This window comes from Oreochromis niloticus, linkage group LG20 (assembly GCF_001858045.2).
Source record: "Oreochromis niloticus isolate F11D_XX linkage group LG20, O_niloticus_UMD_NMBU, whole genome shotgun sequence".
Classification (NCBI taxonomy): Eukaryota; Metazoa; Chordata; class Actinopteri; order Cichliformes; family Cichlidae; genus Oreochromis; species Oreochromis niloticus.
In genome coordinates, this window is record NC_031984.2 from 35927329 (window position 1) to 35943617 (window position 16289).

The 16289-nt window shown below is 43.3% G+C and overlaps 1 protein-coding gene across 1 annotated transcript; it reads left to right on the plus strand.

Annotated features, from left to right (window-relative positions):
• Nucleotides 1–2847: 2847 nt before the first annotated feature.
• On the plus strand, nt 2848–11242 carry kiaa2013 (KIAA2013 ortholog). The gene is made up of 3 exons (XM_005458801.4): nt 2848–5515; nt 6193–7046; nt 9594–11242. The coding sequence occupies exons 1-3, from the start codon at nt 4558–4560 to the stop codon at nt 9642–9644; spliced, it is 1863 nt and encodes a 620-aa protein (XP_005458858.1). The 5' UTR covers nt 2848–4557; the 3' UTR covers nt 9645–11242.
• The last annotated feature ends 5047 nt before the right edge of the window (nt 11243–16289 follow it).

The following is a 16289-nucleotide window of genomic DNA, read 5'->3' on the forward strand; positions in this document are numbered from 1 at the left end:
TAAAAAGTGTTATTGCATTCGTTAAACTCCAGCTAGAGGTAATTAGAGGTGGAAAAATGGGTACTAATGATGTTTTTGAGTAACAACCCCAACACTGATCACAACAAAGGGGGAGAATACCTCCAACATCTCCAGCATGTACAAACATTTGACCCAGAACATGCAAATCATCTGCATGAATGTAATGTCTTTGATATGCTGTTTAACAATGGTGGCCACTCTCAAAGTGCAGCCACTGAGAACCCAGTGAGAATTGCTAAGATAATCAATAGGAAATTGAACTGATAAGTGATGTTGGTAATGGAATTGGAATCACCAAATCCTTATTAATTCCTACCCCTAACCTGACGGCAGAAACATATGAAATGGAGATTAATCCTTAATCCTTCCTTCATATTTGATATTTCAGATTGTTCTAAATATCCCCCCTTTGCTTTGATTACTGCTTTGCACACTCTTGCCATTCTCTCCATGAGCTTCATGAGGTCGACACCTGAAATGGTTTCCAACAGTCTTGAAGGAGTTCCCAGAGATGCTGAGCACCTGTTGCCCCTTTGCCTTCACTCTGCGCTCCATCTCATCCCAAACCATCTCCACTGGGTTTAGGTCAGGTGACTGTGGAGGCCAGGCCATCTGGTGCAGCACTCCATCACTCTCCTTCTTGGTCAGATAGCCCTGACACAGCCTGGAGGGTTTGGGGTCATTGTGCTGTTGAAAAATCAATGATGGGATGGCATGTTGCTGCAGGATGCTGTGGTAGCCATGATGCTTCAGCGTGGCTTCAGTTTTGAATAAATCCCCAACAGTGTCACCAGCAAAGCCCCCCCACACCATCACACCTCCTCCTCCATGCTTCACAGTGGAAACCCTGCATGTAGACACCATCAGTTCACCTTTGTGGAACCAAACATCTCAGATTTGGACTCATCAGACCAAAGCACAGATTTCCACTGGCCTAATGTCCATTCTTTGTGTTTCTTGGCCCAAACAAATCTCTTCTGCTTGTTGCTTTTCCTCAGTCGTGGTTTCTTAGCAGCTATTTGACCATAAAGGCCTGATTCACACAGTCTCCTCTGAACAGCTGATGTAGAGATGTGTCTGCTACTGGAGCTCTGTGTGGCATCTATCTGGGCTCTAATCTGAGCTGCTGTGAACTTGTGATTTCTGAGGCTGGTGACTCAGATGAATGTATCCTCAGCAGCAGAGGCGACTCTTGGTCTTCCTTTCCTGGGGCGTCCTCATGTGAGCCAGTTTTGTTGTAGTGATGTTTTTGCAACAGCACTCGGGGACACATTCAAAGTTTTCCAGACTGACTGACCTTCAGTTCTTACAGTAATGACGGCCTGTTGTTTCTCTTTACTTAGCTGATTGGTTGTTGCCATAATATGAATTCTAACAGTTGTCAAACATGGCTGTCAGCTGTGTACCAACCTGACTTCTGCACAACACACCTGATGGTCCCAGCCCCATTAAGAAGGCAAGAAATTCCACACATGAACCCTGACAGGCACACCTGTGAAGGGAAACCATGTCAGGTGATGACATCATGAGGCTCACTGAGAGAAGGCCGAGGGTTTGCAGCGCTGTCAACAAAGCAAAGGGCGGCTACTTTGAGGAATCTATGATATAAAACATATTTACAGTTATTTATCATTTTTTCTCTGCTACATATCCAAAAACAGTTAGTCCAAGGACGCTCCCCAGCTGCCATCCTGGGTGCCTGCTCTACCTCATTCTCTTTGTCTCCTTTCTCTTCTCTTTCTGCACTCAGCATTATATGTATGTTCTGCCTTCAGTGCTGCAATTTACCCCATAATCATCTGATTAAAACAACATCTAACATACAACATTCTCGCCCATGGAAATAGATCGAAGCTGTTAAGAGAATATGAAAAATGAGGGCTGGGGGGGGGGAGTGGTCTTTAAAATTACATCTTTTTGTCTCATTGGAACAGTAAAGTACCACAACAAAGATTAAATGCACATATGTGAGAACACGTATCAGTGCTTTGGAGTTTTCATGTTTTACATGCAGACTCAGTACTGCTCGTCTCCTCTTGGCCTTTTCTTATTTGAACGTTGGTGACTTAGAACCTCAGAGTTTAGCAGCACAACACTGTGTTTATTTTTCCATCAGCCATCTGTGTTTATCAGTGCAATATGTGACTAATCTTTATTTAATAACCACAAAGTTGACAAATACAAGATAAAATGTTTTATTTATCAAAGATACATGATTACACATTCATACAATGAATAAGGTTTCTATAAAAATTACACACAGTGTAAGAAAAACATTACAACATACTAATACATGTTTTATGAAAATCTGACATCGTTTCAAAGCATAGTAATATAATTTGTATTAAAAAAGTCTTTGATGATCACATTAGTGTTCACAAAACAGTTTTAGAGAAATTACAGAGCTTTACTTTTTCACCATCAGACACAATAACTCACGATTATCTAAGACCTGCCATCAAATGTCCTTCGCTTCTTGGTAAATGGCCTGTATTTATATAGCGCCTTTATGGTCCCTAAGGACCCCAAAGCGCTTTACATATCCAGTCATCCACCCATTCACACACACATTCATACACTGGTGATGGCAAGCTACGTTGTAGCCACAGCCACCCTGGGGCGCACTGACAGAGGCGAGGCTGCCGGACACTGGCGCCACCGGGCCCTCTGACCACCACCAGTAGGCAACGGGTGAAGTGTCTTGCCCAAGGACACAACGACCGAGACTGTCCGAGCCGGGGCTCGAACCGGTAACCTTCCGATTACAAGGTGAACTCCCAACTCTTGAGCCACGATCGCCCCGTGGCTTCTTCGCTTCTTCACAATCATTTGTGTCCGCTGCTCTCTTCAGGTGTGCTGGATCAGATCTAAATGCACAGTCTTTTGTACTGGGGGGTAAAAATGGCAGTTTATCAAAAAATATCGGACAGTGCGATGTTTTAAGTGGAAAAACGCCTGAATGTGGTGAGGGGACCAACCAGCACTGAGTTATGGAGCAGCTGGTAAGGACTTGTGCATTTCTGGAGAGTCTGCAAAGCTGTCTTGGTTGATTTCACTCGTCAGTAAATTCAGCTCATTGGTCAGATCAAAACCGTCCCCCGATGTTTCAGTGGCTGAAGCGAGAGCCAGCCTCTCTGAAATGACTTATTGTCGTTCTGGGAGGAGTTCGAGATCGTGGCCGGGGGTTACAGTCAGGGGGATATTTCCAGTTGTTGAAAGTCAGGCAAGCAATAACTTCCAGTCACTCGGGGTCGCTGGGGTTGAGTGAGGGTGGGGTATCCCCCACAAACAGCTGTTTCACATGGATCAGGTTAAACCCAGGCCTCCTCCACTCTCTTACTGGTCAAAGCGAGAGCCTGCCTTTCTGAAATTACTTTGGGGTCGCACCGTCAGAGACATTGTCAGTTTACCCACACTGGCTGGTGTGTGACTCTCTCAGGGATCCTTGCTCAGGTACGACCATCTCACGCTAAGGTGGAGCGTGAGTAAGTCTGACTCTCATTTTCTTTGTTTGGATTAAACAAACACAAAGAAAACGAATCATAGCCAACAGAGCATGCAGCCTCCAACTCCCCCCATCCTTATTGCCCTCTGTTGTTACAAAAGCACTGGTTTAATCAAAAAATAATTTTTTTATGGTTTAACACATTTTTATACACACACACACAGGTCACCAAAACAGTTTCTAAAAAGATGACATTTTTGTCCAAAAATCACAATAAAAGACCAATATCAATTATTCCATCAGTTTAATTTCTATCTCAAACATCCTGTTCATCAGCCTAGTCCATCTCCCCTATTTTCATTTTATTTTTGGGACATATGATTATTGCTGAGGTGTGAAATATCATAATTTTATGATATTCATAAAAATGATGACTCTCATGTTCCTTAGTCGAGTTAGTGCAGAACACCTCACATTTTCTCTGTGTCAGTTCAGACAGACAAACGCTGGATCTCCTCCCCTCTGACTGCAGCTGTCGTCACTGATGTTGTACCCAAACAGCAGCAACCATAAAGCACCAGTAACTCCACTTTGCTCTGACCAGAGCTGTTGAATGATCAGTTCCGCAGGGTTTTCCTGTCCATCCTGTTTTCCATCCGAAGCGCTGTTTGTCGTAAAGTTACTGGTTTTTGCGACAGTTCCGGTCGTTATGTTTGCCGATCGTTAATTTTTGCCGATTTGCTTTACGACATTTCTGACAAACCAGAAGTGTCAGCCTATGGCAAAGTTGTTTCTGGAGAGAATCGCTTTTAATTATTTATTCGATTTTTCTAGTTGAAGTCAAACGGAGATCTTGATGGCTCACTCCTGAGGATACCAGCAGAGCTTACAATGCGAGAAGCGTCCGCACATTTTGTGCAGCTTTTGTCCACAGTGCTAGCTAACGAGCTCATTTAGCCTGAATCCTGTTTGTCAGCTTTCGCTCCTGGAGAAAGTACGAACGAAATTCCATGTGAGACATCCTCGCGTGTTCACCCCGAGCCCTCTGGGTGCTGTCCTTAGCAGACTCACAGCCGGGTTTTGATCGTAAAATGTGGCTACAGCAACGACTGAAGGGGCTACCAGGCTTGTTATCGAGCAGCTGGGCGAGAAGACTCCTTATAGGACTGTTGCTCTTCCTCATTTTCTATTGGTACCTGGGAGCCGAGCGAAGATGGAGGTTGTTCAGTGGCTCAGCCATGCCCGGAGGGGCGGCCGGGCAGTGTCTCCTGACTGAGATCTACAGGTGGAAGTCCCTGGTAGACCGAGGAGAAGGCATATACAGCACACCTCAGGAACGGCTAGACACGCCTTTTGTAACTGGTAACGGCCATATTCTGATTGATATTGAGTCTAACAAACTTTGGGTAGCTTCATCCTCACAGCCCGGCTCGGCTCCGGTACACCAGACTGAGTACTCTCCCAGAGTCACCGTCAGCCTGGATGGGGCGCTGGCCGAGGCTGAGGCTAACATGCTGTGGTTCCGGAAGGGATCGGTCCTGTCAGTCCGCTGCGCCTCACCAGCCACCCTGCAGTCAGCCCGAGACTGTGTCACTATTAGAGAGGAGTTTATTGCTCACAGAAGCAGACCTAACGTATTTCTGCAGCGAATCCATATCAACAATCCCTCCGATAGGGCTCTAAACCTGGACTTATCGTCTGGAAATCCCTCTTTCGGTAGCAAGTTCTCCACCAGTGTGGAGAAACTGGATGACAGAGAGGTAATCCTCTCCTCTGGCAGGGTGCCGGTGGAAAAAAATAGGATGGTTCTGGTCGTGGTGGTCACCAAAAAGCTAAGCAGCAGGATCCATGTTTTGGCTAAGTCAGAGCACGTAGACAACATTGTGAGTGTGGTGTGGACCTCAGAGTCCATCGAGTCCTCAATGCTGGAGGAGACCTTCAGCGCCCTCAAAGACGGAGCCAAAAAGGAGCTGGAAGAGTTGCTGAGGACCAGTGAGGATAACTTGGTCGAAGACCACCAGAAAGCCTGGAAGGAGCTCTTCATTTCAGGTGAGGAGTAGCAGTAGCTGGCTGTGTTTTATGGGACAGCTTCAGTAAATCTCCTCAGTCCATCAGAGCTGCAGTGAACAATACCAAAAACGATCATAGATGGTGTCACCGTGAAGCAATAATGCAAGCGTGACAGTAACTAAACCTCCTTTAAGGCTAAATAAAAACAGTGCAGTCATTTGCAAGTCGTCCAAAGGTGAAGCTTCTTTTTTTTTAGTTAAGTTAGTAACTATCGTGTCTGAGGCAAAGACCCACTTTTTTTATTAGCAGTCACAAAAACACAACATTTGTTCCCATTTCTTTAGTTGAATCTACAAAAATGCCAAAAATAACACAAAAGTAGCAAAACTAAGCAAATGATCAGAATCAGCAGCCCCCACTGCAATGTGGATGTGTGTGACCCTGTCTTTAATTTGTCAAAGCTTCCTGTCAGCCAATAGTGTCTCTCTGCGTACAGTTAAATGTATTTTCAATAGCTGCTTTCACCTGCTGTGTTATTCAGAAGGGGCCCAGGGAGTCGTTTGCAAACCACTACACTATGGAGCCAGTTTGGATAATGATTTTGATGCGATAAAAATGAGAAATAAAGTAATGAATGATCTGGCTCAGACTAGTCTTGTATGCACTACGTGCCAAATTTGGGTGAAGCTATAACTCCGCTTTCTGTTTCCATTCAGGTATTGAAATGAGGAAGATCATCGACTCCCACACGCCATCGAGCCGCACCGTGAACACCACCCTCTACTACATCTTGTCCTCCTCCGCGGCTCCGCTTCTGGACCAAAGGCTAAATGGCGAGGAGCGCGCCAGTCTCGAATCCAGTCTCAACTACGCTGACCACTGCTTCAGCGGCCACGCCACCATGCACGCAGAAAACCTGTGGCCTGAGAGAGTCAGCAGCACTGCTCAGATCCTGCAGCTGGTCACGCTGTGGACTCTGACGTTGCACAAAAGAGGCTGCAAGGTGTTGGTAGCTGCTGGGGCCCATGGAGTCATGCAGGGCATGGTGCTTAGCTTTGGTGGCCTTCAGTTCACAGAGAACCATCTGCAGTTCCAGACCGACCCAGATGTGCTGCACAACAGCTACGCATTGAGAGGCATTCACTACAACCAGGACCTCATCAACTTGGCGGTGCTGTTGGATGTGGATGGAAAGCCTTTTCTCCACGTGTCGGTAAAGCCGCAGGAAAAGCCGGTGAAGCTGTATGCCTGTGAGGCCGGCTGCCTCAACGAGCCCGTGGAGCTTACGTCAGAGATTAAAGGCCACACCTTCCCCGTCATGGTGACGCAGCCCATCACGCCGCTGCTCTACATCTCCACAGACTTGCGCCATCTGCAGGACCTCCGCCACACTCTGCACCTCAAGGCCATCCTTGCTCACGAGGAACACATGGCCAACAGGTACCCAGGCCTGCCCTTCCTCTTCTGGTTCAGCGTGGCCTCGCTCATAACTCTCTTCCACCTTTTCCTGTTCAAGCTCATATACAACGAGTACTGTGGGCCCGGAGCTAAGCCTCTCTTCAGGAGCAAGGTATAAACAGCAGAGATAAAATAGAACTGAACCCTGATGTCCTCTGCTCGAGTGTGTGTGTGTGTGTGTCGCTGGCTCAGTGCTCTCTCTGTGGGATGGGTTCTCAGTTTTGACTTTAACCTTTTCTGTCAATGAACTGTTTTCTAAACTCACATGGATCGTTTTGGAGTGGATTGGCATAATGGCATTACACACTTCCCCTTTCCAGCTCTTTCTACAGTTTTTGTTTCGTGTTGAATGACTTGATAAAGAGTTTCACTGCACATGTTTACTCTAAGAGACTGAAGGCAAAGTCAGATCTCAGTTAAAAGCAGAGTAGCAAAAAAGAGTAGCGTCCTTACAGAGTTGCAGTAAATCATTTAGTCCTCTTAGCACATCTGTTTGCACTTCACGTTCGTTGTGGAATGTAAAACATTGTTGATTACAGTGGTGAAAATTTGAGCACAAGGGGCTACTGTTTTATTATTTTTCTCCTGCTTGCTTACCCATCATTCCAGGCTGGTGTCTTAATCGCCTACAATAATGAGTTTTATGGCTGCTGTCAGGCTAAACAGTAACAAAAAGTTGGGAAATGAAAAAGAATAGGAAAAATGAAAGATTCATTAATGTACAAATTTCTTAGAGAAACATAACGAAGAGTAAGTAAAAGTCATCCACTGCAGACACGGCCAGCAGATATCTGTGCTGATCCAACCTGGATTTAGTAAAATTGGTCTAATGTTTGAAATTGAAACCATCTAATCTCAGTGTTCTCAACTTTTCAACACGTCAAAAATTCGGCGCTCCTTTCCCAAAAACTCCCTTTTTTTAAAAATAGGCTTAACGTGCCATGTTTATTACCCACATTCCTGTAGTGATGAACGATCTCTGAATGAAATGAAAATGTTTGTTTTCATTGTGTTACGACACTGAAAAGTCCTCTTGGAGAGTTAGACAGGACACGTGATCTGTGTTTATTATCATGTGTTTTAAATGTGGAGCAGCAATAATAGAACAGCCTCCCACATGAACTCACATTTAAAAGGCACCTTGACTGAATGTGTGCACAGCCTGTTATACTAACATTAAGATCTGATATAATAATGTGTTTGTTTGCTCACAGGCCACCATTGTTATTTAAGTTGCATTGCAGTCTGGGTAATTGAACAGATGGTTCAAACTGAGCTGGAAAACATATCTGACATTAAAGCAAGGTGAGAATGTCAGTGCAGCCACTGCTGCTCTGCTGAGAGGAAGAGTGGTCATCTGTTATATGGAAATCGACTTACTCGCTCATTTTATGATCACGAATGTGGATTCATCGCTGCCTCTGTGATCAGGGTCGTGATGAGTACCGGTTTGCTTTCAGGAACAGGAACTGTGGCCGTGATTGGTTTACCACCTAGCAGGAAAGCATATCTTATTTTTCATGTTTCTCAGACTATTCAAGGATGTTTGGACTCTATCTGCCATTTGTCAGCTCTTTTAGTTGATTGGTACCAAGAACACCACAGTAGGTGTTGTGGGTCCTTTCTAATAAGACAGCTGTGCAGACCAGTGTCACTTCCCTCGATTCCTTTCAGCTGGAAATCAAAGCCAAAAGTAGCACACTGTGCCATGTTTTATACTCTGTGAAACCTGTTAGTGGCAGTTGATAAAGACTGCTCTGAAGTGCCATCAGTTTACATCATTTACCCAGAGTGCATTGCTCATGTAAAGTAATTATAGGGTATATGTGTCAAACATTGAGCATTTTTAAACCAGTGACAGGTACTCACAGGTTAGCGCTTTAATTTTGAAAAGCAGTTTTATGCTCCCAGTACAATGTTTAACTAAAACAAGTTCATGAGTTCATTTTGGAGTAAACCATCGGCCCAGAAACGCTCTGTTCATCAACAATACACAACAAATAACAAGCAGTCACAGGAAACATGCGCCAACGTTAGCACAGCTCTGACAGTGAAAGGAAATTTATGTTAGACTGTGAAATCTGCAAATCGGTATCAAATTGATCTGGAATATGTAGATTCTCTTATTTTTATCTACTCTGTTATTTATTGGTTTGTAGACAAACCTAAGTGGAGACAAATGAAAGGCTAACGTGTTAGCTCTGCAGTCAGGTGTTATCGGTATATTTCAGGGGAGCTTTCTTTCCTGTCTGATGGTGTCTGCTCATTTCTTTCTTCCTCGTTTCTTCGCGTTTTCAGCACAACAAACAAACTATTTGGAAGCATAAAAAACCAAAATTGAGCTTTTGGACATTTGCAAAAGAGGCAGGTTAAACGTTTCTGATCAGCATGAACCGTGTGCTTTCTTTGCCAGGTCTCTTTCTGCTGTTCCTTATTCCCTGCATTTTAATGATGTTTTATATCAAATCACTTAATTAAATGATAAGAAATATGTGGATTTGGCTCTGACTCTTTTTTCCCTGCTGCTCTGTGAGATGCTCCTGTGCTTTGGTCGGGGTCCTGTCACTCTCAGCATGTCTGTTTTTCTCCTGGGTGGAGTTGTTGGGTTGGGGTAGCCAGTTTCCTCAGCTGTTTTAACCTTCCCCTCTGACTTCACCAGGTGGCCAGCAAACGTGAGGATAACTGCCATGACTCCTTGGATACTGATTGAATGCTGCAGCAGTGTGATGCACACACATGTGGTTCTGCTTTAGCTTGGGGGGAGGGTATTAACATGGATGTGCTGACCTGCATGTCACAGCCGTCACTGAACACTTAGAAAGAATGTCATCTGCTGCAGAGCGATCCTGTAAAACTAACTGGTTAAAATGGAATTAAGTTTATTTTTTGAAATGGGACTGTTCACCCAGGTAACCAGAGCATGATCCAAATCTGTCCAAAAACTAAGTGAAAGCAAAAGTTTTGTACTCACCGTCAGTGTTGGTTAAAGTGACTGTGACTAACTAATAACAAGGAAATCAAATGATGAAATATAGGAACAACAAATTAGGGAAACTGTTGATTAAGGCTCCATACAAATTTACAAACCTGGTAAGTAATACTAGGGGCACATCTGACGATTTCTCAGTGCTGTTCGCTTGATACAGTTTCATGGTTCTTATTTTTGTGCGTGACCAACATTGCTCCATTCTGTGTGATGAGGAGGCTGGAAGTTTTTATTATTATGAATTCTTCGTTTCCTGCCACAGAAGTGCAAACACGTAATAAAAGAATTTGGACAATCTGCACTCTAAATGGATTTTTAATGGAAGGATGCCTCCAATTCTCTGGTATCACTTCTCAGATGTGAATGTTGTACTTTTTCAGCTTTTCTGGCTGTTATTGATAGACTGTTAATTGTACCATTATTGTATAGTCTGCTGATTAAACACCGAGGACCTAAAATAAGAATTAGACTTGGAGTCACTGAAATCCAAAGCACAGGATGGAAGGACCTGCTGTGGTACATGCCCACTGAGGTCTGCAGAACATCTTTAAAACAACTTTACATTTTTCCTAATGAATGATTTCAGTTTTTATGACCAGAGATTGCAGCTGCTGGCTTTTGAGTTGTGGCTGTGTGACCAAACCTCTGGTACCAGCTTCTTAAAAGTAAATGAGAAAATTTAAGCTACAGCTGAGTCAGTTTAGCTGGGTTTACACGATTCTTGCATTTTTAAAAATAATTCTGGCACTTTAGGTTTTGTTTGTCAGTAATGAGACAGAAGGCCTTCTATTGAAAAGGTGTCGAACAGACATTTTTAAGTTCAAATGGGGATGATGGTAGACATTTTATTCATCAGAAAAACTATTAGGTATCATGTGCAGTGTATGTGTTTCTAATTATTTAATAATAACACTTTCATTATAATAATTTCTAAGGGAAGCATGTAGAATATGGAACGTCCTGGTCCGAACACACAATCCTGCAGAACTCGTGCATGAGGAAAAATCTTCATTCACATAAACAAATGATGTATCAGACAGATGAGATTAGACCAGCACAACTATTATAATGCCAACAGTTTATTGTAGTGTCTGCACAGGGCTCAGTGTGAGAGGCCATGACAACATCATTAGTAACTTGTAGCTCTGCTGTTTTCTATCTTTACTGAAGCACTTCAAAATCATTCCTTTGCAACTGACAATATATAACAACTTGAATAAAATAAATAAATCGAAGGTTAGAATTGATTTCAGAATTTGCAAAAATACTTTTAAAACAAAGCAAACTCAGTTTATGTGTGTACACATTTCTACTACTTTTTACAAGTTGCAAACAAATGTTCTGTATTTTTCAACGGAGATTCTTACATGAGTGAACGTTCATGAACACATTATAGCCGAGAGGATGTGAAGCTTTTAGTTTCTGCTGTGTGTGCCTTATAATGAAGAAAGAAGCTTGGATGATTTCTGATTGTGTAAATTTAAAACAAATGATTTTGTGTCTTACACTGGGGAGAATAAATCATGAATTATTTTGAGAAAATACTGAAATGTGTTCATTTGTTACATTCAGCCGACACTGGGTCTGATGGGTCCCAGATGAAAATAGAGAGAAAAAAGTTTAACAAGCAGCAATCAGTTGAACAAACTGCACATAATTTACTGAACAACGATTTGGCAGCGTTGTTAACCCAGGATCATCTACATGTCTGATTTGGCAAAGATTTTACACTTCCCAATGCAACACTCCTGATTTACCTGGGCTTGGGACCAACATTAGGAGTAAACTGCTTCAGGGTCACCTGATCCAACCCCATCTCTAAGTTTTACCCAGAAAAGAAAGAAAGTTTGAAGCTTAATCTGGAGCCTATTCCAACTGTCCCTGGGCAAGAGACAGGTCAGGGGCCCATCACAGGTCTAACACCAAAAGACCTGGAAGACCACAAAAGAAAGTTAAGTGGATGCTAGAATATATTTGTTTGTGTCCAGTTACAAGGAATTGTCTGTCCCAATGAGCAGAGTGGCCTCCAGTTCTCTTCCTGCCTGGCAAATCTGAGCAATCAGGGTAGAAAGGCCTTAGATGGGGAGGTGACCAACAACCCGATGGTCACTTCAACAGCGTTGCTTTGTGCAGTGAGGAGCATCTTCCAAGACACCCATTTCTGAAGCACTGCAACAATCAGCCCTGTATGGTAGAGCTGCCAGACAGAAGCTCAGTAAATGATGCATGACATAAGAAATAAAATTCTCTAGTCTGATGAAACAAAGGTTCAACTGTTTGGCTTGAATGCCAATCATCATGTCTGGATGAACCAGGCACGGCCCATCACCTGGTCAGTACCATCCCAACAGCACCGCATCACTGTGGGGATAGCTTTGGGGAGAGATTAGAAACTGAGAGACTAGTAATGGTCAAAGGAAAGATGAATGTAGAAGTGTACAGATGCATGCTTGATAATAACCTGCTCCAGAGCAATCTGGACCTCCAACTAGTGCAAAGTTTCATCTTCCAATGGGACAATGAAAAGGACTGGATCAGGACCACTCTTTGAATGTCCTTGAGTGGCCCAGCCAAAGCTGAAACTTGAATCCAATGTAATATCTGTAAACCTTTTTATAAACAATATTAATGACATAATTTTACAACTAAATCGTGAATTGTTTTGATACAGCCCAACACAGCTGTATTTTCATTTTTGACACATCCTTGGTTTGCTTGAGGTCACAGGCAGGCGATTAGAGGACAGAGGACACAAGCAGTGCATTGTAAAGACACGATGAATGCAAGTGGTGAACTGAAATGTGACTGAATCAACGGACACCATCAACTTTACGGGTGCTTCTGCTGTCAACCTCAACCTGGAAATTGCAGGTCTGCTACAGTAGGTTCATTGAGTCTGTGTGTTTGTAAATTCTAATTCTTGCAAAAGTAATCATCATCTTTCTGCAGACTGATTGTTCCTGTTTTTGTTTTTGATCCAACAAACAAACAAACTGCTCATCTGATGAAGGCATCCTGTGACCAGCTGATATTGTCTGTGCATCCACCACCAACAAAATCTTTAGTCTGGCTTAGAGTGGAAGCAGACAAACACTATTCCATAAACATGGAAAAGTGTACGTCTTCCAAAAGGATTTAGATGAATGTTGTCATATAGCAATGAAGCATGTCACAACTATTAAGTAATTAAAAGGCTGTCAAATAGGCATTCTACATTCTAGAGTAATCTAAGGCAGTGGTGCCATGAGTCGTAAGCTCATGTTCATGTTCAAAGATGACCGTACACAGTATGCATAATTGGCCTCCTCTTTCACTCCTCTATCAAACCATCTGTCTTCTCTGTCCAGAATGTGAACATCGGCATCCTCGAAGAGTGACCTTTGTCCTTTAGGTGCAGATTTGCAGCTTGTGCTTTCAATGTGGCTCTTCTATGTTGTGCCATGTGTTTATGGAGTGGCTGTTTAGGTTCTCCAATGTAACGGACTGAGCACTCCTCACTGCTCTGCACAGCATACACAGTGCTGATGAGCCTTAGACTCCATGTGACACTTATCAAGACCTACTTCCTTTTCACAATTAAACAAAACAAAGAGAAACCTTAATGAATAATTTAAGTTTGCCTCGAACAACAAAAATGAAGAGAAAGCTGCGCTGATCTACAGTTTATCACCACAATCACTGAGATAAACTGTTCCTTTATTTGTGCAATTATTGTTTTTAAACAGATGTGTGAAGTTATGTACTGATGTATGCTACACACACTATCTCCTGTGACGATATGTTCCATTAGTCCTTATTACTGGATTGCTGAATATGAGGATTCCTCACAGGTCAGATGATTTGGAACAAGTTTTGAATGTTGTGAGGCAAAGATTTCTTTGCTGCTTTATTATCTGTGCAGTTTTGAGGCCAACCAAATCTTCAGCTTAAGAGTATTTAATTAAAAACTGGATTTGTTGGTTCTCTTGAGGGTTTTTTTTATTTCTGTTTTTTGCAGAAAGTGAATTGGATTGTTGTCGTTTGCACACTACCAAAAAGCATGTCATGTAAGGAAGTACAATATATATATTTGTAATAATACAAAGTATTTAATGATGAAATCTGTTACTTTATAAAAATTGCGAGACTTTTTTTGTGATTTTTCCTTTATTATAAGAATTTCTAGGCGGAGCCAAGTGGCGGAGGGCTTTCACTTCGGTGGTCTCAGGATCTCATCTCTGCTTTTTGCAGATGATGTGGTTCTGTTGGCTTCATCAGGTAAGGGCCTCCAGCTCGCACTGGAACAGTTCGCAGCCGAGTGTGAAGCGGTGGGAATGAGAATCAGCACCTCCAAATCTGAGGCCATGGTCCTCAGCTGGAAAAGGGTGGAGTCAGGGATGAGTTCCTGCCCCAGTGGAGGAGTTTAAGTATCTCGGGGTCTTGTTCACGAGTGATGGGAGAAGGGAGCGGGAGATCGACAGACGGATTGGTGCTGCGCCTGCAGTGATGCGGACACTGTACCGGTCTGTTGTGGTGAAGAGGGAGCCGAGTGTAAAAGTGAAGCTCCCAATTTACCGGTCAATCTACGTCCCTACCCTCACCTATGGCCACGAGCTGTGGGTAGTGACCAAAAGAACGAGATCGCATATACAAGCGGTGGAAATGGGCTTCCTCCGAAGGGTGGCTGGCCTCTCCCTTCGGTTCGGCCATCCAGGAGGGTCTCAGAGTAGAGCCGCTGCTTCTCCACATTGAAAGGAGCCAGCCGAGGTGGTTCGGGCATGTGACAAGGATGCCTCCTGGGCGAGGTTTTCTGGGCATGTCCCACCAGGAGGAGCCCCCGGGGCAGACCCAGGACACGCTGGAGAGATTATATCTCTCGTCTGGGAGCGCCTTGGTGTTCCCCCGGATAAGCTAAAGGAGGTGGCTGGGGAGAGGGAGGTCTGGGCTTCTCTGCTTAGGCTGCTGCCCCCGCGACCCAGCCCCGGATAAGCAGAAGAAAATGGATGGATGGATATAAGTAATAAGGGGGTCCAGGGTAGGTCTGTGATGTTTAGATTTAATATACTAGATATAATATATTAGATTTCATATATATATACACACACACATATATATATATATATATATATATATATATGTATATATACATACATATACATACATATATATATATATACATATTGTTAGGGTTCAGAAATTGAAGGAGGAATACAAAATAATGACCACTGATCCGGCCGGGTGAAATTAGACGAAGATTTAATGACACACGTGCGGAGAGATCTAACCCTGTTCGCAGACAGCATCAGATCTCTGTCTACCAATACTCAAACAAAGGTTTTATAGGGTTGGGGTAATACAGCCCCCCCCCTCCCTTCATGCATAAAGCAGACACAATACAGCGTACGTCAACCCAAAACCACAAACGTTCAGTTGACTTTTGACACAGTTTAAAAGAACCTCGCGTCTTCGCCTCCATGCAGATGTTTTCCCCCACACCGCTCTCGCTTGTCGCTGGAATCAGCAGATCGGTTTCCTGAAACAGCTCGGTCGCGTACGCCGGCACTCTTGCAGTTATAGCAGAATTAAATCTGAACTCTTTACCACAAAATGAGCCTACTACTATGTGTATGTATGTGTGTGGTTATGTCATAACCGCAGCTGCACTTTGTCTCACCTCTCACCTTCTCCCCAGACAAAGGCCAGCACATACACAACTGAAACTGATGTGTAATTGTTCAGGGAAAATCCCAAATGGCAAACTGCAAATATAAACAGAACACAATGAGACAGCGTAATGAATCACATGTACATGGGTGAGCGTCTCAGAAGAGAGTCACACAGTGTACCTTTTTATTCGTGCATTTATAGTCACTGGTGCCCACACAACAGGGCGGCATATTTTCGCTCTTCTCAGAAAAATGACTATACAACAGTATCTTACTGGAACATTCCGTTCCTCTTTTTATCAAGACATGTTACACAGGCGTGCTCTCCCGCCCAGCAGGCCGTCCAAGGACGAGCTTCCGGCAAGCAATATGAATCACAAACAGCAATGCATTTAATAAAAATCTTTTTACATTTCCCTCCTGTTGTTTGACTTCTCTAATAGTTAAACAATCTGTTTGTTATCTATGCATGATTTCTTGGCTTGGCATTTTTAATCAGCATGTCATTCACAGATCAATTACAACATCATGGATAAGTCATCTTTAGGAGGGTCATCTTCATCTTCGTCCATGGGCAGGGTCAAGTACGCCTGTACACGGACTGCAACAACTTTATTTATCATTGATTGTATACATGGCAAAATACAAGAAGTAAAACAACAGAGTAAAAGTAAAAGAACTCCAACAAAGACCAGTCCTTTTATTAAAAGAGATTTCCAGGAAC